This window comes from Trachurus japonicus, chromosome 9 (genome assembly GCF_045865225.1).
Source record: "Trachurus japonicus isolate A0001 chromosome 9, Traja_1.0".
Classification (NCBI taxonomy): Eukaryota; Metazoa; Chordata; class Actinopteri; order Carangiformes; family Carangidae; genus Trachurus; species Trachurus japonicus.
The window spans coordinates 29,029,314-29,051,486 of NC_140915.1; the positions used below are offsets into that span (position 1 = coordinate 29,029,314).

The 22,173-nt window shown below is 41.5% G+C and overlaps 3 protein-coding genes across 3 annotated transcripts; 1 reads left to right on the plus strand and 2 right to left on the minus strand.

Annotated features, from left to right (window-relative positions):
• Positions 1-315: 315 nt before the first annotated feature.
• On the minus strand, positions 316-15,164 carry gfpt1 (glutamine--fructose-6-phosphate transaminase 1). The gene is made up of 19 exons (XM_085787189.1): positions 15,121-15,164; positions 13,107-13,214; positions 12,609-12,716; positions 12,364-12,489; positions 12,164-12,222; positions 11,947-12,081; positions 11,799-11,860; positions 11,146-11,225; positions 10,930-11,038; positions 10,608-10,771; positions 8,916-9,011; positions 8,384-8,481; positions 8,071-8,191; positions 7,546-7,703; positions 5,038-5,152; positions 4,446-4,573; positions 4,161-4,328; positions 3,341-3,502; positions 316-2,288 (listed from the first exon to the last, which is right to left on the minus strand). The coding sequence occupies exons 1-19, from the start codon at positions 15,125-15,127 to the stop codon at positions 2,244-2,246; spliced, it is 2,049 nt and encodes a 682-aa protein (XP_085643315.1). The 5' UTR covers positions 15,128-15,164; the 3' UTR covers positions 316-2,243.
• A 1,048-nt stretch (positions 15,165-16,212) lies between these two features.
• nfu1 (NFU1 iron-sulfur cluster scaffold homolog (S. cerevisiae)) lies at positions 16,213-19,608 on the minus strand. Its single transcript, XM_085787191.1, has 8 exons — positions 19,476-19,608; positions 18,101-18,201; positions 17,874-18,009; positions 17,632-17,698; positions 17,420-17,537; positions 17,261-17,324; positions 16,996-17,170; positions 16,213-16,619 (listed from the first exon to the last, which is right to left on the minus strand). Exons 1-8 carry the CDS (start codon positions 19,532-19,534, stop codon positions 16,581-16,583), a joined length of 759 nt encoding a protein of 252 aa, XP_085643317.1. The 5' UTR covers positions 19,535-19,608; the 3' UTR covers positions 16,213-16,580.
• Positions 19,609-22,171, plus strand: c9h9orf78 (chromosome 9 C9orf78 homolog). Its single transcript, XM_085787190.1, has 9 exons — positions 19,609-19,762; positions 19,926-19,985; positions 20,078-20,129; positions 20,217-20,287; positions 20,416-20,493; positions 20,841-21,038; positions 21,170-21,306; positions 21,394-21,498; positions 21,669-22,171. The coding sequence occupies exons 1-9, from the start codon at positions 19,686-19,688 to the stop codon at positions 21,764-21,766; spliced, it is 876 nt and encodes a 291-aa protein (XP_085643316.1). The 5' UTR covers positions 19,609-19,685; the 3' UTR covers positions 21,767-22,171.
• Positions 22,172-22,173: the final 2 nt, after the last annotated feature.

Consider the following 22,173-nt stretch of genomic DNA (forward strand, 5'->3'; position numbering starts at 1 on the left):
CTCTGAGCAGGAGCTTCAGCCTCACTGTCTGCACCATTATGACTTTATGTGGATGCATCAGGCCAATACTGCTCACCTTACAGACTGTGACTGGGTACTCCACACAAGCAATTAACATTGTTTGGGATCTGTGAAACCAACCAAAAGTGATTCTTAGGGTCATCATTTTAAATGCAAGTCAAGGATATGTAAATCTGTATTGCCTGTTTTTATATCAATAAAATGTTAACCATTTGAATCACGCACGCACAATATTTAGCATCATTATCAATTTTGAAATATATGGAGCCTTCTCATTCAATGACCTCAGACACATAAAATGACAAGTACTTGACACTTTATTGCATCAGTTTCACTAATAAATAGTGTCCCACTCCCTCAGTAACCCAAGAGCTTCCAACAGACGTCGCAAGGATTCAGTGCAGCACTGCTGTCATCAGTGCCTCCAGTCAAGAAATCAAATCCTGCTTATGAATGCGAGTTACAAAAAAAAATCCTGTCACAACATTGTCCAGTTTTCAAACCCTTCTACCTGGCTCAGGAAAGGCTCAATGTTGAAGAATGAAAATGCAAAAAAAGAACTAAACAAAAATCCAAGTTAAGGCTTGATTGCAAAAGCAAGATAAACACGTTTAAACCTAAAATATTTGATGACCAAAATAGAAAAAGAAAAAGGAGCTCCTATTTCTTCACTATACGACTGTGTGAGTACAACATCACTCTTTCCTTGGCTTTTGAAACTGACATTTGGGATAAGACGTGCGTACAGTACACACACACACACAGCCAGCATCTGACTTTCTACTAAATAAACACCTAAAGGACTGCCATGTAACCGTGTATATGCCCCCTTTAGGCCTCTAAGTGTCTTCTCACCACACAATCTACCAACATTAGTACATGTTTGGCTAGGAAAACAACATAAGATGAACATACAAAATATATATGTTTTGGTTTACAATTGCCAAAGCCATTGTACAGATTTTTGGTTTGACAGGACATTTCAATGACTGTAACATTCATATTTAAAATAAAAGAGTAACAATAATACAAAACTATTTTTGGAGAAAATGAAAAAAATAATATCAAGCAATAACTACAAATGGTCCCATATTGCAGCATGGTGGTAGGGTGTGGGCTGGCAACTGGGTGTTACTTCTACTACTTCTCAGATGAACTTCATCTCACTGGAATCACATTGGTTTTAAAATTGTGTGCAAACCGTAGACCAGAAATTGGCAACAAGGTACCTTTTGAGCAGTTGAGCAACATAAGAATCAAACACTAAATTGTGCACAGAGAGCTTTACGGTATGAGTATCATGTATAGAAAATAGTGAGAGCAGAAATAGTGAATGGTAACAAAACAAAAACCTCACTCTGGTGAAGGTGGCTCAGTAATTAAAGTTTTTTTTTCACTAAATGAGCAGACCAAAACCAGAGAGTAAAAATCAGAAACACAAGGTCTATGCAAAGGACAAGCGTTTGTAACCTACACAAGAAGATTTTTTTACACAGTAGTGTATTCACAAACTTTTCTGTGATCAGACTTATGATGCTGTTCCTACAGACAGTTGTGCGACCTCAGAAGACGGTCCAAGAGAGAGTCAAAACTGGCAAACTGCACTGTAATTACGAAGAGGCGATGACCTGTGGCTTGGAATGACTCGAGACTGTCGTTTACTTCAACTGTGGAGTATAGACACTTCAAATGATTAGCTGCCAAAGAAAAATATCCCAACTAAACTACAAATCATTGCACTAAAGAAAAAATAAGCCAGTGAAGGTCTTTGAAACCTAACTTCTGTCAGTCAGCAGCTTTAACATCAGCTCCCAGAGGGACCAATCAGGGGAAATAAACTTGGAGGGCTTGCTCACATGTTTTCAGCATTAATGTGAACAAACCCAAATTGTCACTGTCAGTTGCTACAGGTTCACAGGAAAACCAAAAAGAGTGATGACAATATGCCAGTGCCAGCCCAGGCCCTGCCACCATGGATGAAAGATAACTTCTCTACAAATAATATGACAACGACGACAAAAGTTTCTGAGAAAACAGACAGTGAGATACAGATAATATGCAACAGTGAGATACACAACTGTTGAGAAGAATTTGCATTAAAAAGAGCTGAGACATGTAAACGGGACATTGTCTTCTTGTAGTTTCTGCATACAGCTCCCTCGTCGTCTCTGCTCGAATGTGTGTCCGCCATGCTCTTGTTGTTGGGTGATGGATGGTGCAGTTTACTCAACTGTCACAGACTTGGCCAGGTTTCTTGGACAATCCACCTGTAGCCAAGCAGAAGAGGTCAATTACAATATGATAAACAACTGCCATGTATATGGACAATGGGTGATCAAGGGCTTCTGCTACTGTCAGGCTCTAAAGGGAAACACACTTTAATGTGTGAGTCAGTGATATGACAGCTTGATAACACTGCTAAAAAAAAAAGCGCAGTGGGAGTGGGAGCTGTGTGCACATAAATGTTTATTTCTCTGTCAGAACAGCTCAGTTTCTATGTCAGTGCTCGTTGACATAAAAACTAAACTAACTGGGCTGCACTGTCAGGACATCCCTCTGATGTGAAGTGCTTTAAAAGCTGCGTCAACAATGGCTATATTTACACGCTGCACTTCACTTAAGTTGTTTACTTTGACCATTTGACCTCCTGCGATACAGCAAAGTCAGTGAAATATACAAAGAAGCAGCAGCCAGACCAAACCTGTGCAAACAGTAAGCTGCCTTTCAGACTGGAGAAAGAGAGAGTGAAACCAATAACACTAATAACAGTAATACCTGCTGGTCTTTGCCAACATGGTTGTTTGTAACCGTTTCAAATAAACCCATGAATTTGTGCACAGACAGATATCTACATGTGCTTGTAATCCTCTCAGTGTGTCAGCCAACCTCGCTGTCAGTATCACCCTCACCGCAGCGTGCTGGTGTAGGGACTTTACAAGCTTCAGCTCTGAATTAGGTTACTTGTTAAAGTAAGTTAGGAATACGATGACCTGCTCGTGTAAACCCTGCATGTTGTTGGTTTCCGGTGATGGGTTTCAGTGCACTTGTTCACACTGAAATCCAGGTATGCCGCCAGATAATCAGGCCTTTTTTAAAATGTATTTTGTATTTTTTACAAAAAATCTCCTTGATAATGGAAGTGCAGCATCTTTCTTCTCATTTGTGTGCCCTTATTTCAACCTTATTTTGCTTAACATGGGCATTTTGGTAATATTGAAGGTTTTACTGCAGGTGAAAATGGTGGAGGAGTGGGACTGATAACAAACGTTTTAGTGCTGCAGTACTCATTTACCGTTGAGCCTGCAGGGACGGTACTTACGTCGTAACCTCGGAGGACAGCCAGGTGGAAGGACAGCAGCTGCAGCGGGATGACGCTCAGGATGCCCTGTAGGCAGTCCACACAGTGAGGCACTTTGATGGTGCGGCTGGAGTTCTTGATGGTCTCGTAATCATCTTTGTCACAGATAACAATAGGACGGCCCTGTAAAAAAAAAAAAAAGGGAAAACATTGTTACTAAAATGTCAAGTACATTGTCTATTAGTGTGATGATCCTTAAATAACAAAAAAAGCCAGCTATGAAAACACTTACTTTCCCCCTCATCACACTTTAGTTTCACACCTCTTAAACCAACATCTGCTGCAGATTACTGACAGCAATGATGTCACACTCAACCCCTCCCTTGTTTTTACTGAGGTGAAGGATCAGAGGTGTGGCACAGACAGGCCTGTGAAAATTAACCTAACATGTAAAATATGCTGTGGCTGGGGCGGTGCGTGGCGCAGTGGTTAAGGCGGCCGCCCCATGTAGAGGCTACAGTCCTCAATGCAGGTGTCCCCGGTTCGAATCCCACGTCGGGCAGACCTTTCCTGCATGTCATTCCCCCTCTCTCTGCCTCCCCCTTTCCTGTCTATCTCACTATGTGCTGTAAAATAAAAGGCAAAAACGCCCCCCAAAAAAATGCTGTGGCTGCCCAGTGTTCACGTGTTGTGCTTGAATGAACCTTACATGTTCTGGTTTACAGCACTAAAAAACCTGAGCATTTGACCAAGTAAATATACACGGTTGATCACTTTTTTTTCTAAAACAGGACATTTAAAACTATGATTGGATTGTAGTGTGTGAGTTTATAGAGCTCACCTGGCGGGCGACCACTTGTTGCAGGGCGTTCTGACATTTGATGTAGGTGTGGTCTCTCATGATGATCATAATGACCGGCATGAGTTTATCCACCAGAGCCAGCGGACCGTGTTTCAGCTCTCCGGCCAGGATGCCCTCCGAATGCATGTACGTGATCTCCTTGATTTTCTACACAGGATTACAAAACGCCCACTTGTTAAGAAAATCTAAGCTTATGATGGAGTCATCTGTTTTGCATCTCAAATTATAAATCCTCAGTAAACCACGAAGGTTGTACTTGCTCACCAGTGCTCCTTCCAGGCAGGTGGCGTAATGGTAACCTCTACCCATGATCAGTACGCTCTTCTGCTGGTACAGCTCTGTTGCCAGCTTCTGGATCTCATCATCCAAACTGAGGACCTCCTTGATCAGATCTGACACAGACAGAACAGAGACGCAGATATGACTGAGCCTTAAAACAACTGTGTGTAATCTTGAATCAAGCACTGTGTAAACATGCAGCTGATGTCAAATGCTAGAATCTGGGCCGAACTGGGTCATAACGTTGTGCAGGGAGTGGCCAGACATTCTTCATTAGTTCCCCATTAGTGACATGCCATCATATGTTTTAGATCCAGAGTAGCGTGTGAGGGCTCACAGCCAATAGATAGTCTCCCTCCACGTCTTGCTCTTTCTTCTCTTGATCCCACTCTCATCACTGAGCTTCCTCTTCCGAGAGGATCGTTTGAACAAAAAAAATCAAACATCAAAAATGAACCGGGCTTTGGATGCACTTGATCTTTTCTAAGAGGGCTGTTTTTTGGATCCCCATACATTTCAATCTCTCATGTGATCAGGATATCCCTGGCTGAGGCGCAATACTCCTGGCTTGATTTACCTGGAAGCACTCTCAGGCCCTGGATTATCTCACGCCGTCTGGGCTGCATGGAAATCCTGTCATCGCACATCAAGAGGGCAAACATGATCAGGGCCACAAACTGGCTGGTGTAGGCCTGCAGAGCAAAATGGCAGAAGCAGAAGCAGAATGCACGAGTTAAATCAGCACAAAAAATATGTAGAGAGCTGTGCAGTTTATGAGTGAACTTTTGAAATTTTATTGTTTTTCTTTCTGTCTGATTTATAAAGAAAACAGCTGTACGATGACGCGTGCACACATGTAGAAATGGTCACAAACTCCCCCTTGGACATGGCAGCATTGCTTGTAGTGACCCATTAATGAAAGGTAAAGTAGTTTTCCAGTTTTAGAGAGCTGAAACCAAATCACAGCAACCTGATCCGAACTTTAGTCTTCCTTTTAGCAAAGATTGTGGAGCCTTGTGCTTCTTGTCTCCCAGTTTTGATAGTGAACTTTGTCTCCAGCTAATAATCTGCACCAGATGAGAAATGGAAGGAGAGGCAGATTCTAGTACACGCCAAAGCATTAAAATGCATGCAGTTGAGCTCAGTCAAGCTTCATCCTGGAAAACTTGATGAACACACAGACATCCACCACATCACACCAGAGAGCCTCCTCTCGGATCGTCCTGGAAATGTCACCGTTCAAAACCATCGCACATCTAACACTGGATGCCTGTCATCATTATCAACTCCCGCTCTGCGTGTTCCTTCATCTCAGAGCACATTTGGAGGCCTTCCATGCCTATTTGGGAGATTTAATCAGTGTTAAAGTGAAGCCAAGTCATTTCACGGGACCCTCTGGACTCAGAAATGCCAGTGTCGGAGGCCAAGAAAATAGCTGTAAAACCTTTACAGTGTGTTTTTTTTTCTCCCGACAGCACGCTAACCACAGTCCCACAGAACTCTGACAGTCTGCGCCGGTAAACTAGATGTGGCAACATATTTAATCAACATTGTAAACTGCGTGTTTCTGTCGTCGTTTTGTGTCGTCAACTGTTACCCTACAATGATGACCAACACACAGCCGAAACAGCTGGAATATGAACAAGCTTCCTTTGAACTGAAACAGTTGTGGATCAGAAAAAAAGCTCTGTATCCCTTTAAAGTCCCAGAGGATTCTCTTCTTGTCTAATTCAAGCAGGCGTCTTCCACCTACCATCATTTGATGTGCCTGCAGGATTTGCCTTTTGATTGCATCAAAGTATTTCGGCTCAAGTCTCATATTATTCCATAAATCTTGAATTTGACCAAACAAACTGGAGATTGTTATTTTTTTTCTTTCTTTTTCTCTTTTCCTTTTAATAAAAAAAATATATCAATATGAAACAAAAAAAAATTGGGTCAAGTGTATGAATTTGGAGTCATGTAGCAGTTGGGTGCCATACATGTGCTCTATTGATTTGATGAGGTAGGTTGTGCAGCATTTGGTTGAGCTGGGTGTGGGTGTGTGGCCCAGCTAGCCAAGCAGTAAATGATGGCGTCGCTGAGACGAGCTCTGGGGCTTTGGAGCAGCGCAAGAGTCGCTGAGCCAAGCCCACGGGCTGGGCCAGGGAGGGACCTGCTCCTCTCTCTCTCTCTCTCCATACTCACTAGCTGCAGCCTGGACTTCACTAAGTCTCTGCTCTGAGTCCAAACTGGCAAATCCTTTTGGTTTTTGAGGAAGGGTTAGAGGTGGGGGGAGGGAAGGGAAGGGATGAAAACTAAGGATCCTGACTTAACATGAGCTGAGATGAGAATATCAGGCTTCTTCAACTCCCTGCGGTATCAGAGTGGAGGAAAATATCAGCTTCTAAGAGGCGGGACCAAACTCACAATGAAGTTTTCATCTGGGTTTCATTCGGTGTCAGTGGGCGTTGAGTTCGCTTTTTGAGATGATGCAACAAACTGGTGTATTGTTGCTTCAAGCTCAGTGTCAGCAGGTCAGTTCCACCGGAAACAAACAACATTCAGGTTTCTCAGGTGGACAAATATGATGAGGGAAAAATGGACACGTCTTTTGTTTGAGCTGAGCAATGTGCTATGCATGGCTTGGTGTGCTGTAACATCCAGATTTCTACCAGCTGCTCACCCTCACTTGAATTGTTACCAAATGGTCCGTCTGGTCCAATTGGCAACTGGCAGTAATACATAAATTAATACTAGAGTTGAAACAAAAAATTAATATCCTAGTCATAAAATGCACATTAAAATTTGTGCAAACAAACACTCCTGTTAACAAGCCGTTGTACAGACCAATACAAAGTCTGTCCTGGTGGCTCAAGTCTGTCACAACGAAAAATAAAAAAAAGCTCATGGGACCTGAACAGCCCTGCAGTTTGGCTACTGACACAGTGATGCTATAAAGTAAATACGCCAGATGAGAAGAAGGTTATGAGCAGGTGCACCGCTGCCGTCACTCCAGCTGTATGAGACGTTGTGGGATGGCTGCACTTTGTGGTAAAAACAACTTCCACTAGACTCGAGAGCTGGGAGAGCTGCCACAGTTTACCTTGGTGCTGGCCACTCCGATCTCAGGCCCAGCGTTGATGTGCACTCCACAGTCAGTCTCCCTGGAGATGGAGCTGCCCACTGTGTTGGTGACGCCCACAGTCAGAGCCCCTCTCTCCTTACAGTAGCGCAGGGCCATGAGGCTGTCAGCAGTCTCCCCTGGAGAATTGGCAGAAATGGAAAACATCACGGTTTGTGCAACGTAATAGTTCTGATAATAAAATTAAGCTGATTTATTTGTTTGCAGGGTAATTGATTTTGCCTCATACAGGGCTCAGATTTGAAACAGCTCCACAGAAAAACCACAAGGTCCACCACAAACATCACACACTGAGCAAAGCATGCTGCACACTCCCAAAGCTGAAGCAGAGAGTTCAAGTACGGAAAACCCAAACGTAAAACTTAGCTAAAACTCAAGAAGTGCACAAAGGAGAGAGATTAATCAAAGTGGCTCCGCTAGATGGAAACTAGAAGACAAATGGGGAATGTGCACTAGATCAAGTCCAGATGGCACTGGTCTCCCCACCTGACTGGCTGATAAAGAAGCAGACGTCGTCCCGGAAGACGGGTGTGTTCCTGTCCAGGAAGTCGCTGGCCAGCTCCACCATGACAGGTAGCTCGGTCAGCTCCTCCAGGACCTGCCGGGTCTGGGAAAGTAAGAGAGGAGTGCTCAGCACCATGTCCAAAGACAAACTAGTTGAGCAAATGTGCAAGCTTACACATCTGTGTCCGTGATACAGAAATCACATTTGCTATGTATAGGATGGACTTAAGGGAGCTCAACTCAACAATGTGAAGTTACACGATGGAAGAAAAGAAAAAGGTAAATGGCTACTCACTGCTACTCCGGCATGGTAGCTTGTCCCACAGGCAATGAGAATAAGTCGCCGACACCTCTGAATCTCTTTGATGTGGTCCTTCAGTCCACCCAGTGTCACTGGAGAGAAAACCAAACAACTAGTCCATCATTTCAACCCACTGCTGCCCACCTTATTTAACAAGAGCCATAAAGTCCATGCCAGTGTGGAGATACACAACAGATTTTTATATTTTACATGTATGTGGCTGCTTAAATTTATTAATGAAGTGAACTTTTTTAATTTTAAAAAACATGTAGAAGCATGGAGGGAACAGAAGTAAATCTGTGTGTTCTTGTGTGCTTTCCTGAACTACAGACATCTGTGCATGTGTTGAAGCAAAAGATTCATGAAGGAAAAGTGACCGTTTGTACTTTTAGTGACTATTCAATTTTTTTGTTGTCCAAGAGTTATAAACTGTGAAGAAAGAAAAATGGGGACAAAGTGGAAAAATAGTGCATGTGTGTTATTACATCAATGCTCCACCGAGACAACTAATAAGACACCAAGTAACCTGTGTTGTTATCGAAGTTGACCCTCCCTCTCATAGTGTTGACCACAGACTCTGGCTGCTCAAAGATCTCCTTCTGCATGAAAGAGCTGTAGTTGCCTGTGGAAGGAGGAGAAGAAATCACTAGGTTAAAAAACAGAAAAGGCTGCCTGGAAGATGTCTTGTTGACACATGTAAAACTCCTGAACCACAGTCTTGTGAGGGAACAAGAAATATCTTGTTTGATGATGTTGGTGTTGTTTTCTCAATATTAAAAAACCCATCCTCAATGTTAGGTCATACCTTTAATGAGGCAAAACAAGGATGAGACGTCAGGAAGATAGTGTTTTTCCACCCATTACAAACTGTGACAGTGAGATATTCAAGAGTTATTTCTCCTGCCCCTGACAGTGATTTGGGTAATGAAAATTAGGTTATTCAGCAGAAAGGCTCCAGAAACTGAGACAGAGGACAGAGGCTGAGTAATGACAGGACCACAAAGGAATGTTGGATGCAGCCAGCATCAGTTTACCACTGCCCTCTGCTGGAGTACTGAGGAAGAGTCCCAAAAACATTTATAGACTTGTAATCAATAAATTGTTGTGACTGATAAATTTTTCATTGCATTGGCTTCTGGTCCATCATGTTGCATTTGAAATAAAATGGAAGTAGTGATGTTGAAGTGTTGACTTTTAGCTTTAAGGGTTTCTCACATCAACATTAAGCTCGCAGCACGCCATCGTTTTTGGAATTAGTTTTCCAATTCATGGACGTATTTATCATAATAATGCAAACTGCAAGATGCAAGAATCAGTCAGTCAATCCATCAGTTGATCAAAACATAATTAACAATTATTCTGATCATCAATTGTTAGTTTCAGTCATTTTTGTCAAGTTGATTCCAGTTTCTTGAAAATGAGGTTGTTTTTATCCCATGTGACGGCAAATGAAATATTTTTGGGATCATTGGTTGCTTATGTTTCATAGACTAACAGGAATACAACTATAGTCTGGCTTTATGGGATATGCTTGTATTCACTCTCTTGACCAGAGTTAGATGAGAAGACTGATACCACTTTCATGTCTGTTTGAAAAATATGAATTGTATAGCCAGTAGGTATAGTATTTGTTGGGCTTAGTGAAGACATTGGAAACGGGGAAATAGTTAGTCAGGCTTGGTTCAAAAGTAACAAAATCCACATACTACCCTATACTACAGGGGGAATAATTAAAGTGTTATGTCTCCTTTCATTAATCTGCACAAGAACTAAAATTCTGCGCTTTATTGGGAAACAACCCCCTGTCAATTCACTCAATAGATCAGGGGATCTGCATGTAAATATACTCTAATTGAAGATTGAATTAAAGAAGACAACAAATAAAAGCAGTCCAGTAACATACTGAGTATCTAATAGTGTACAGTATGTCAACTCATGCACTAAGAGGGAAGGTGAAGGGGATGAAGTTTGGGGTCTCATATTATAGACAGTTGTTTGCCTTGGGGTGCAACTGATCTGACAGGGGCTATAACTATGATAACAAGGGTAGCCTGAGGCCTGGGTGTTAAAAGCCTGTTCAGCAAGTCTTAACTTAGACAATAATAATAGCGTAGAGGACAAAATTACAAGGTAGGGTACAAATGATGTATTTCCTCATATGACCTGGAGCAATTTATGGAGATGAAGTGAACACAACAAAGGCTGACCCTGCGCTCACCCTTCATGATTTGCTGAAGCTCCATCTGCAAGGTCTGGATGGCACGGGCTGAGTAGTCTCCCACCCTGCGCTTTATCCTGTGGATGGACAGCCGGCCGTCCATCACGGCGGCCACATCGTCATCCTCCAGGAAGATCACTCGGTTTGTGTGTTCGATCACTGCACTGTAGTGACAAGACAGACACAGACAAAAAAAAACAAACACATCAGACAAACGTTGATTTACACTCAACAGACATAGTTGAGACAAACTGGGTTGCGTGTTTCAAGGAGAATTTGGGGTTGTTAAAAGGTGGATACAAAGACACAGCCATCTGCTTACCTTGCATCTGAAGCAAAGTAGTACTCCACCGCTTTCTCATCCACAGGGAACAGGCAGGTGTCCTGGTCAGTCCTGGGTAGGGCACCGCAGCTCTTCTTGTCTTTTGTAGCTGAGAAAAAAAGAAAGAAAGTGGGCCCCAGTCACACTAACGCAGTCACATGAGGAAAAATTAGAAACAGACATTCCACACATTCATGGATAGAAAAATAAACTCACAGGAGCGGTAGAGGACAGGAATGTGATCTGTGGATAGCTTGTGATCACTCCGGACTCCAATCAGCAAAGGGCTTCCCCTCCTGCACAGCGACATTTTAATGAGCCAACAATGCTTAAAACTGTAATAACAAATAGTTTCACAGCATCAGTAGTGGCAGGGTTTCCGCTATTGTGGCGGCTCGCCACTCCTTAATTATCGCCGCCACTGGGTCGGAGCAGATAATCTACTGGTTACCGTTACTTTGTAAACTTCCTCAAGTGTCTCGATCTGCTGGATGGTGCTCGGTTTATCAATAAACAACGTCAACGAGGTTATTATATTATATATTATTATTATTATAGCCCATAAGTATTTTATTTTATCTTATTAGGGATTATACAATACATGGACAAACTAAGGACTGTACAACACAAAACACTAGCCCATAAGTTAAACGCCACATGTCCGTTTCTGTTTTTAATCTCCACTCTTCAGTACTGACGTTCTCACTACACGCTGGTCTGTTGACAATATCACGTGACGGTGGCAACCGACGCTGCACGTTAAACTATCTGACGTTTCATCAAGGTGTTTTCTTATTACTCGGAAGTTGGTGTGTGTGTGTGTGTGTGTGTGTGTGTGTGTGTGTGTGTGTGTACTGGTAGTGGTGTACCTTGTGCCAACTGCCTCTCCAGGGTAGTGGACACTCTTGAAGACCAGGGCGAAGGCTCCCTCCTGGCAGGTGGAAGAGCAAACAGATCAGACAGGCTCTTTCATCTGTAGATCACAAGGAGCGGTGGGACGCGTAAGCAAGTCCTTACCAGCTGTTGGGTCACCCGTTCCACCAGCGTGGTAAAACTGATGTCGTCGCTCTCCCGGTTGTCAAACATATACTTCACCAGCTTGGCGATGGTCTCAGTGTCGGTCTCCGACTCAAACTCGTAGCCTTTGCTCTCCTGTGGAAAGTTGGGGTGGGGGGTTAAGTGCCATCTATAAGTAACAGGTGTTAAGAGCAGCTCATGAAAGACATCTGCTCACCAGGAATTTCCTCAGGTCTTTGTAGTTGGTGATGATCCCATTGTGAATGACAATGAACTCTGTAAACCAGAGAGATGAACATAAACCAGGATATCAAAATATCTTCATCCAGAATATAAAAGTAGTAGCTGTTATGGAAAGCAAGGCAAAACCTCCAACTGTGTAGAGTGAGACAGTTTTCTGTCTGTAACACAACTGACCGTTGGTCTTGTCTGATCTATGTGGATGGCTGTTGACTGGGCTGGGCGCACCATGGGTGGCCCAGCGGGTGTGAGCAATGCCAAGGTGAACATCAAACTCCACATCCAGGTCAATATCCTCCTGTTCTAAAGGCCAAACAAACACAAGCTGACAGTTAATATTTAGTGTCCCAACTTTACTGCACAATGACAAATAAAGTTTAATGACTCATTCTAGGGGAGTGAGGAACTTCATTTCAGCTTACTGTGGATCTCTTCGTCCAGAGCCTTCACTTTTCCGCGTTGCTTGATCAGTTGGATAGACTTGGCGTTGGACTCCCAATCTTTGCCATTCCCTCCATCAATTCCCACACCTACCAAAACCAGCAAATGAGAAATAGTTTAAGATTACAATGCTCTTAATTATCAACAGGTTACTAAACTATTACGGTGCTATTACCACTTTCATCAGTCATGTCCTGTTTCTGAACTTCAATATACGGTGGTGCTACACTCATTGAACGCAAATGCAAAAAAGCTCAAGGTCTGACTGGAAAGCAAATGCACTCATTATACAATAAATTAGCTCCATTAGTGGTAGATCAGCTCATTGGAACAAATTATGCAATACATTTATCACTGATGCTTTGTTCAACACTATCCTCTGTGGCAACCTCAGCCAGACACTGTGGGGACAAAGAAGGAAACGGGCCTGATAAACAGGCAAGAGCATGTTGGTGATATGAGCTTTTTCCATCACTCACCAGCTGAGTCATAACCTCTGTACTCCAGACGTCGCAGACCTTTCAGGAGAATTTCAAGGATCTCACGGCGAGTCCTCGGCACATGGTAGTTGAGATAGGCAAATATTCCTGGGGACAGGGGGGAAGAAAAGGGTTCAAGCTGTGATTTCTATATAAAGTGTTTTGGTCTGCAGATTCTCTCTAATTCAAAAGTGCTCTAAATCCCGACCTAAGATGTAAGATTGATAACTCAGTCTGACAAATGTGGCATTGCAACTTTTAAGTGCTGCTTATGGCTCTGGTTAATGTCTGTTGCACACATATCAACCCAATCTGTTATAATGCAACCAAATATGATACCACAGTATGTCAGGCTTGAAATCAATATCATAGTATTAATAAGAATATTTTGTTCAGAATATATGATTCTTAAATATGTGTGAACAATCTGTGTTGCTTTCATTGCTCATTATATCAGAAAAAATAAGGGTGAAGAAGAATGTAATTCAATTCCTGAGAAACATGGGACACATATCACTCAGTAGTGCATACCTCTATTACTGGCGGACAATGAATGAGAAACCCGTTTCACAGGTATAGAGTTACAAAGAAAACAAAAAAACAAATATTGTTCTCAGTTACAGCTGCCTGACCTGCTTGGATGCAGTGGGGTGTATCTATAAACCTGGTGTTTCACAAGCTGCTATCTGCTATTCTGGAGAAGGGTGGGGTGGGAGTTACTGTCATGAGAGAAATCTCAGCCAAGATGTTGATTCCAAGTAATAATCATGAATCATGCATAACCATTTGAGATGTTTGTTAAGACCAACATTTTAACAACATACATTGTGGTACAATGATTGGCCCACAAATTATGATGAAAATTTGGTTTATTAAACTGACACATTTCTGCTATAACCAGCAGTCCTCCAGGCAAACGAGTGGCTTCTACAGCCAGTCTACTATCCTACATAGACTGAAAGGAGTGTAACCTTTAACTGGCTGAAGGAAGTCATGAAATACAGCCCAGCTTACACAGCTGAGCACTGAGAAGTAAATGCAAATGTGGAGCCGAAGGAACGACTGGTTCAACAGAGCATTCATTGATAACAGCAAAGGGATGGAGTGAGGGGCAATTCGCCAGGGAAAAGTGGTGCAGCAAGGGGGGGAAAATCCCATCACCCAGCGGGAAATGCACAGCTTAACAGGGTACATATTAACCTGAGCATGGGGTGACATCTTATCGTCAGGGTAGATGTGACAAACAGGTCTATTTGGTCCGATTGGTGCACTTAAAGAGATAGTAGTGACATGTGATGGGAGGCAGAGGCATCACTTATCAGTCACTAGTGCGACACGAGAGGAGACAGGAGACAGGAGACAGTGACCGATAGCAGCAGAACATCTCCAGTAGATTTCCCAAACTGATCGTGACCAATAAACATCCCTTTTCCGGGTCTCTCTCAGTGTGAGTTAAACATTAGTGCAGTAGGACCGCGACACATCAGTGTTACACACACACAACACGCCTTCAAGGACAAGAAGTACCAATTAGATTCCTACTAAAACACAACAGCAATATTAACTCACATCTTGTCCAAACATTTGGACCAACAAACCAGACAAGGTTTAGTGGAAAGTTACGCGATTTGCATAAAATCATCGAGAACCACGTTATGTTTTATCTGGAGTTGGCAGGAAGAAAGCAGCTCATCGTTTTCACGTTACGTCCAGGTGTCGACTTCCTGTTTGACACTATTAATCACCATTCACCTGGATAACATGTAGGTAACATGTAAATATTAACTTACTGGTTTATATCTAGCCAACCGACAGCATCAGCAACATCAGCTCATGTTCGCTAACACAGGTTAGCCACCCATGGCTAATTTCAAATGAGACAATGAGATGTCTTCAGCCTTGACTGCCGACACCAGCAGTGACTCACTTCTCTTGTACGTGCCGTTTTGCTAAACAGGTAATAATATAAACCTCCTACTGAATAAAAGAAATGTCGGATATACAGGGGACTCACCACACATGTCTTCAGTTGGGCTGCCAGTTACAGCTACTCCGGTAGCTGGGAACGCCTGTCAAATAGGTTCTCGCCCCCCTCCGCTCTCATCCAATCACAACCAACCGCTTCTTTCCTTGGCGCCCTCTGATTGGTAGACTGGCCTGTCAGTCCAGTTGCATCGACCTACGTAGGCACTCCTGACGTGGCATCAGGATGCAGATCCGTGGGCTGGACCGACAACAGATCCTGCTGCTGCTGCTAACCAGCAGTTTGAACCAACATCACCGCACAATGGCAGGTCTCTCTACCACCACAGCACAGGACTAGTCTGTCACCAATGAATCATTAATGCTCAGATTATTTCATGATTCATTTTAGTCAACAGAGGACAAATAAGGTGCACATGGCCAGGATTACATTTTATCTTCTACAGTTCTGTATAAATTGCACATGAATATAATTGATATAATTCTAGTTACATTTAATAGTTAAAATGTGATATAAATAAAACATCAACAACATAATTTTCATCAGATCTGGGACCCCTTCATTTACTATGTATTAAGAACAGATTTGTCACATGTGATCATGAAAGAGCCTGGGGACGGGTGAACAGTGGCACTTTGCGGAGCCTAATATTGCATAATATGTTTCTTCTTTTTTCCCCTTATACAATAAAATGGACTAACTCACTAACCTGATCCCGAACCAAGAACTGAAATAATTTGGAGGGGGGGGCTGACATTTTTGTTCAGTGCATGTAATTGTATTTCTTTGTTATGTTGTGAAAACAATAAAAACAATGGACAATGGACAAACTCATCTTCACGTCACTGACCTTAGTGCTCTCATTCCCAACCTCAGTTACTGTATAACTTCAAAACCATTATCTCAGTCTGTCAAATGTGGCATTTAGATTGTAAAGATAATCCACAGCTAAACATGATCAAACAAAATGTTGAAAATCTAATTTAATAAAGCAAAAACTAGTATACTTTTACTCTAATGTGCACTGATGGATGCTTGTAATAAAGAATATTTCTACAGTATAAATGAACATACAAAAATGAATGAAAAATGGGGAAAGAGAAAAGAAAACAGAAGCCAGGGTACAATTATAAAATATTTCAATAATCTTTATTTACAAACATACAGCTCTGTATATATTTGAAACCTACAGGCTGATTTGGCTAGTGACTGATTGAGGAAATGTGTAACAGTGTGAAATAATAAGCTGAATTCATTTCGGCTCTACAGTCATCATTTTCAATGGCTGTGCTCTTCTGTTCTATATATATTTTTTAAATACTTCAAACAGCTACCAAAATCAGCTGTCACATCTGTATACATGATGATGATGACAATGATGATGATGTCTTTCACACAGCTATGTCATACAACAGCTCATTTTCTTGCAAGTGAAGCAGGTCAACGGGAGAGAGGGGAATGTGTAAATGTGGTTCTGGTGTCAGTGCAGTTCAAGCTTGAGCATTCATCTCCTCTTCCTCATCCTTCACCTGTGGACAAACACATAATGCTTAGTTTTAGTTAAGAGATTGAAATATTAGTACTGCACTTCAATTAGGAAACCTATTTAAAACACAAAATATGTTTTACAGTTTATTTGAACACTCCCTTAGTTAACAGGTAATGACAACAGATTGTTCATGCAATACCGCTGTTCAGAGTGATAAACTAAACCTGTTGCAATGCCTATCACTTTTAATGTTTTTACAACGTCATATAGCTACTATAGATACTGTTCACCTCTATAAAGGACTAGATCAGTTCACTGAGCAGGTATGTACACAATATCAGTGATGAAATAAGGTGAACATGTGTTACTAAATTAAGCAGAAAGTAAACAGAGTATCGTCCTGCAGGAGAACAAACCTGTTCCACTGATTCAACTTCAGGGACGTAAAACTGCAGCATGTTTTGGATTCCACTCTTCAACGTAACAATGGAACTGGGACAACTCGTACAAGAGCCCTGCAGCTTCAGTTTAACAATGCCGTCCTCAAACCCCCGATACACAACATCGCCTCCATCCTCCTGCACCGTTGGTCTGATAAACAAAACACCAGGATTTGTGAGAAGGAGCTGCAGTGACATGGAACCAATATTAACGTCAAAGCACATCATGATAAGCAGCTACCTTATTCGAGTATCCAGCAGCTCTTTGATCATGGCAACTACTTCATCATCGTCATCTGATATTGCTGAAAAGAGAGGTGGAGCTTTTTTCGCAAAAGAAAACCTTTCCTATTGGTTCAATTTCAGGGTTTTCCCAACACTGATGGATTAAATTTTTTACCTGTATCGACATTGGGTTTGCTGTCCTCACTGACAACTGGTAGTCCAGAGGTGAAAAAGTCCATAATGGCAGCAAATACATCCGGTTTTATCACTTTCCATTCCATGTTTCCATCAGCCTAAGTGGACAGAACAAAGAAAAAATGTTACTACAGCTATTAACATTACATAATGCAACACTATGAGGTGCACCTAAACTGCCGCTGGTTTCACCTTTGTTATGGTAATGAAGTCACTCCCGAAGAAGACACTCTTGACTCCATCAATCCTAAACAGCTGTCTGTAAACAATACAGGTTTTTTTTTTAAACATTTGAATAGTTTATTTTACAGTTAGTGTAGTAAAGAAATTAAACTGCTCATGGGTTTTATGCTTAAACACTAACAACCGTGCCTTATACATATAGCAGTTCATATTATACATTCACATAAACATTTGTACAAAAAGTCATGTACCTGGCCAAAGGAGAGCAGAATGCATCACGAGGTCCAGCAAAATTCATAGTTCCTTCTTCAAGAACTGTACGACCTGGCAGAAACTTCAGACTGTTCGGGTTTGGTGTGTCCTGTGTCTGCACAAACATGGTCCTTCCTTTAAACAGATAAAACACCAAGAGTGTAACATCTGTCATAGAGTTGTCTACATATTAAGAAAGCCACAGGAATGCTGCATGAATACAAACCTGGAACAATCCATTGGGGGTTTTGTGGCTTTATGTTTGTGACCCTATGGTTGTGTGAAGGCCAGTGTAATCCGGCGCTTTGATATCCACAGGCTGCAACACTGAGACAGCACATGAAAAAAAAGATACAAAAAGTTACTACAGTGACAATTACATTTACAGATTCCACATGATGAGAAGTTTAACAACCCTCTGTGCACAGTCACAAATACACGCAAATCATTAGTGAATGAAATAATACAGCTTTTTACATTGGCAAAGAGGCCCTACAATAGCCAGTGAAGCACAAACTCTATATTAGAGTCAGTGTTTGTCTAATCCTGGCCAAGGAGAACAATACATTTCACATCTGTATTTGAATTTGTAATGTAGCTCAACTTTTGCGTTTTGGTAATTCTACCCTGTAAAATGCAGAATTTTGCTATTATTGGGTTTAAATCACATACCAAAACACACAATATAAATGAACATTATGTAACACAAGCATGATGCAAGACAGAGAAACACAACAGTGCCCCTTCATTTTGTAATGTCAATCACAGTGCTTTGCTCTCTTCATAAGCCACACCTTCAGAAATTAAGATACACAATCTTTACCAAAATCACAAACAATATGATGTCAGTTTCATGTCAAAGTAAAACCATGTCTGGTGCAGCCTTTGCATACTGTCATTTGGTGAAGAGCAATTATTATAGTTCATTTAATATAGGCTATCTGAGACAGGATTTATGGTAAAAGCCACATAGCAAATAAATCAACAAGAGATTTAGAGAAAAGCACAGATTTGGTAAGTAAAATTTCTAAGTCATTTAATGTCCCTCAGAATTAAATTAAGTTCAGGTATAAAGACTGCAAGAAATTAACTGCTGTAAATGTATTATTTTGAGATGTGTACATGGTTAAATCTATGTAATTTTTTTTTTTTAAATCTCAAATCAAACAGTAAGTTGCAAGACGATTACATTTCCAACAAGACAGAAACCTTAGCCGTGTAATATGTGTCAGGCCACATTTGCAGTTTTGAAAAGAAAAGAAAAAAACCTGAATTTCAGTGTCTAAATATCCATGTGGAGTCTGAGGAGGCTCAGACTCTACCTTGCATGGGATGCATGAATTCATGAAGGTAATTTTTGAAGGGGGTCAATAAGCTTTTTAATAGTATAAGTGACTGTGACTAGAAGAGTCAAAGCTCTTCAACACGATATCTGAGAAGTAATCTGCCTGCGTCACACACTGATTCAGCTAGCTAGTTAGCCGCTAGTACTTAACGTCAGTCACATGTTGGTTGTTAAGAGGCCAGTGCATTCAAACAAGCATCTAAAATATAAACGACAGGGCATCTCATCACGACAACCGACAAACAAGTAAACTTACGGACGCGTAAGTCTTGCTGAAATAGCCAACAACCTGCCGACCTGCATGTAAGTCGCCATGTTTGTTATGGTTACCTAAAGGGACCGGAAGTGCAGTTCCTCCTTCCGGAGGTGACGCAATATTATTGTGCGCCTGTTGAAGTCTTCTCCACTTAGCTATCTGCTACCGAGTTTTTTCGTGGGCAAAGAAATAACGTTGAATATCATCAAAATGCCGTGTGGCAAAAACTTTAGGAGGCGAAGAGGCTCATCAGACGCAGAGGAGGAAGAGACAACTGAAGCAGTCAGGTAAAGTGCTTCAAGTGAACAAAAACACCGCCTACTGTAACGTTGAGTTAACGTGGTCGACGGCTCCATGTATCAAAAAAACATTGTATTCGACTTAACTTTGTATTTCTAAGACAATATATTGCAATGGGATTCAATTTATATGTATTTCCTGTTGGTTTAGATCCAAAGTAGAAGAGGCTAAAGAGCTTCAGAGTTTGCGGAAACGACAGACCGGAGTCAGGTAACGTGAATGTAATGCTCTGTTGTTCGTCTCTGAAGTGTATTAAAAAACATATTAGATGAAATTGTTATTCATGGTTTCCTTTCGTTTAGTGTAACTGCCCTGTTGGTTGGAGAGAAACTGCCACCAGAGGCTGAAATTGATGTAAGTGGATTACTATTGATGTCAAAATTATTATTGTTTAAGTGGCTTATGATTCAATGATATTATAATTATGAAAAAATCTTACAGAATGACCCATTTAAACTCAAGACTGGAGGTGTTGTTGACATGAAGAAAGTCAAAGACAGGAACAGGGACATGTAAGTAAATCCATGACTGCTTTAATTATCCTGATGCAGTGTTAAATGTACTATTACTGTATGCCACAACAACATGACCTGAGCAGCACACTTGATTTGACCCAAGAGGACATTTGTTTCTCATGCAGGACAGAGGAGGAGACAGACCTCAACCTGGGCACCTCATTCTCGGCTGAAACTAACAGAAGGGACGAGGATGCAGACATGTATGTATACTTGCTCCAATAGTGTTAATTCAAAAATGAATAATGTGTAGAGTCTGGAAACGTTGTGGTAAGACTTCAGTTAGTTGATCACATTAATCTATATTCAAAACCTGAACCAAGTGATTTGTCCGTGTACATGGTGAACAATAATATTCAACACTAGCTTTATCTCAATGTGAAGGGCCAGCATGTTTGAGTTAGAAAACTCAATTTAGTTAAAAAAGATCAGATTTTATGTTTTAGGTGCAGACAGAAGATCTAACACAACATGAATGTTGTAATCACCACTAGGAAGCAATTATGGATATTTACTCAGATGACTCATAAAAATGCATGTCACCCCACAGGATGAAATATATTGAGACAGAGCTGAAAAAGAGGAAGGGCTTGGTGGAGGCTGAGGAACAGAAAATTAAGGTGAAGAATGCAGAGGACCACCTGTATGAGCTGCCTGAGAACATCCGCGTCAACTCTGCCAAGAAGACCGAGGAGATGTTATCCAATCAGATGCTGAGTGGGATCCCTGAAGTCGACCTTGGCATTGAGTGCGTATTGAAAAGTTTTTAAATGATCCTTTAGATCTAACCTTGAAAAGAGAGACATATGCTGTATTGAGGCAAGGCAGTGATGAACAGACAGATGGGATGTAACTTTGCTTCTGTAACTTCTTTCCTAGTGCAAAGATAAAGAATATTATCTATACAGAAGAGGCCAAAGCCAAGCTTCTGGCAGAACAAAGGAACAAGAAAAAAGACCACGGCACGTCATTTGTGCCAACCAACATCGCTGTCAACTACGTCCAGCACAACCGCTGTGAGTTTTGCCAGTCTCTTAACAGTGAGGGTCTTTGTGAGAGGTAACAAGAGGTGAGAGGTTGTCTGACTGTGTTTATTTTCTCAGTCTATCATGAGGACGTGAATGCGCCACAGAGGCATCACAGACACAGAGAAGAGCCCAAGGCGAGACCGCTGCGTGTCGGCGACACAGAGAAACCGGGTCCAGAAGGTAAAAAACTGCACACACCTCAGTCACACACTGTTCTCCTACGAGCATTAGCTTATACATATTGTGTTATTCTAGACTGTTTAGAATTAGGTAAGACCATTTTGACACATTTGTACAAATAATAAAATACTTGCATGAGGAAATCTGATTTATTTCTTTTTAATGTACAGCATCATCACCACCCAACTACCGCAAACGTCCCAACAACGAGAAAGCCACAGATGACTACCATTATGAAAAGTTCAAGAAGATGAATCGACGATATTGAGGAACTGCTGCTTTTAAGAACTTGAAAGATAATTTGTTGGCTAGTTTCCCAAAGCAGCTGTTAAGGACAGAATTCCCAAGACTGTGTTGTAAATATTGTATATAGCCTTGTGTCTTTATCTGTAGACAGTGTATCCTCTGGAATATGTTTCACTAAAGGATAATTCATCCTGAAGAAATCTTGTGTGCTCATATCAGTAACCTTTGTCTAATTCTCAAGAATTTAGACGAATAAGACCAGAGTGTTTTAGGAAATGCAGGAAGGACATGGGGATTGTCAAATTAACTGGTAGTCCTGCTCTGAATTGCTGATTTTTTTTTTTAGTCCTTTATGAAGCTTCACCTTTAAGTTGTGAGTTGTCTTATTGTTTCAAAGCAGTTTTAATTAAAAAGATAAAACCACAAACA

Excerpts from the sequence above, each read along its gene's own strand:
- gfpt1 (XM_085787189.1), bottom strand. Across the intron at positions 12,223-12,363 it reads TAGATCAGACAAGACCAACG|AGTTCATTGTCATTCACAAT; the intron begins GTCAGTTGTGTT and ends TCTGGTTTACAG. Across the intron at positions 12,082-12,163 it reads AAGACCTGAGGAAATTCCTG|GAGAGCAAAGGCTACGAGTT; the intron begins GTGAGCAGATGT and ends AACTTTCCACAG.
- nfu1 (XM_085787191.1), bottom strand. The coding sequence starts at position 19,534 with ATGGCGACTTACATGCAGGTCGGCAGGTTGTTGGCTATTTCAGCAAGA. Across the intron at positions 18,010-18,100 it reads CCCCCAATGGATTGTTCCAG|GAAGGACCATGTTTGTGCAG; the intron begins GTTTGTATTCAT and ends ATCTGTTTAAAG. Across the intron at positions 17,171-17,260 it reads CTGCTGGATACTCGAATAAG|ACCAACGGTGCAGGAGGATG; the intron begins GTAGCTGCTTAT and ends TTTGTTTATCAG.
- c9h9orf78 (XM_085787190.1), top strand. The coding sequence starts at position 19,686 with ATGCCGTGTGGCAAAAACTTTAGGAGGCGAAGAGGCTCATCAGACGCA. Across the intron at positions 20,130-20,216 it reads CACCAGAGGCTGAAATTGAT|AATGACCCATTTAAACTCAA; the intron begins GTAAGTGGATTA and ends AAAATCTTACAG. Across the intron at positions 20,494-20,840 it reads AGGGACGAGGATGCAGACAT|GATGAAATATATTGAGACAG; the intron begins GTATGTATACTT and ends GTCACCCCACAG.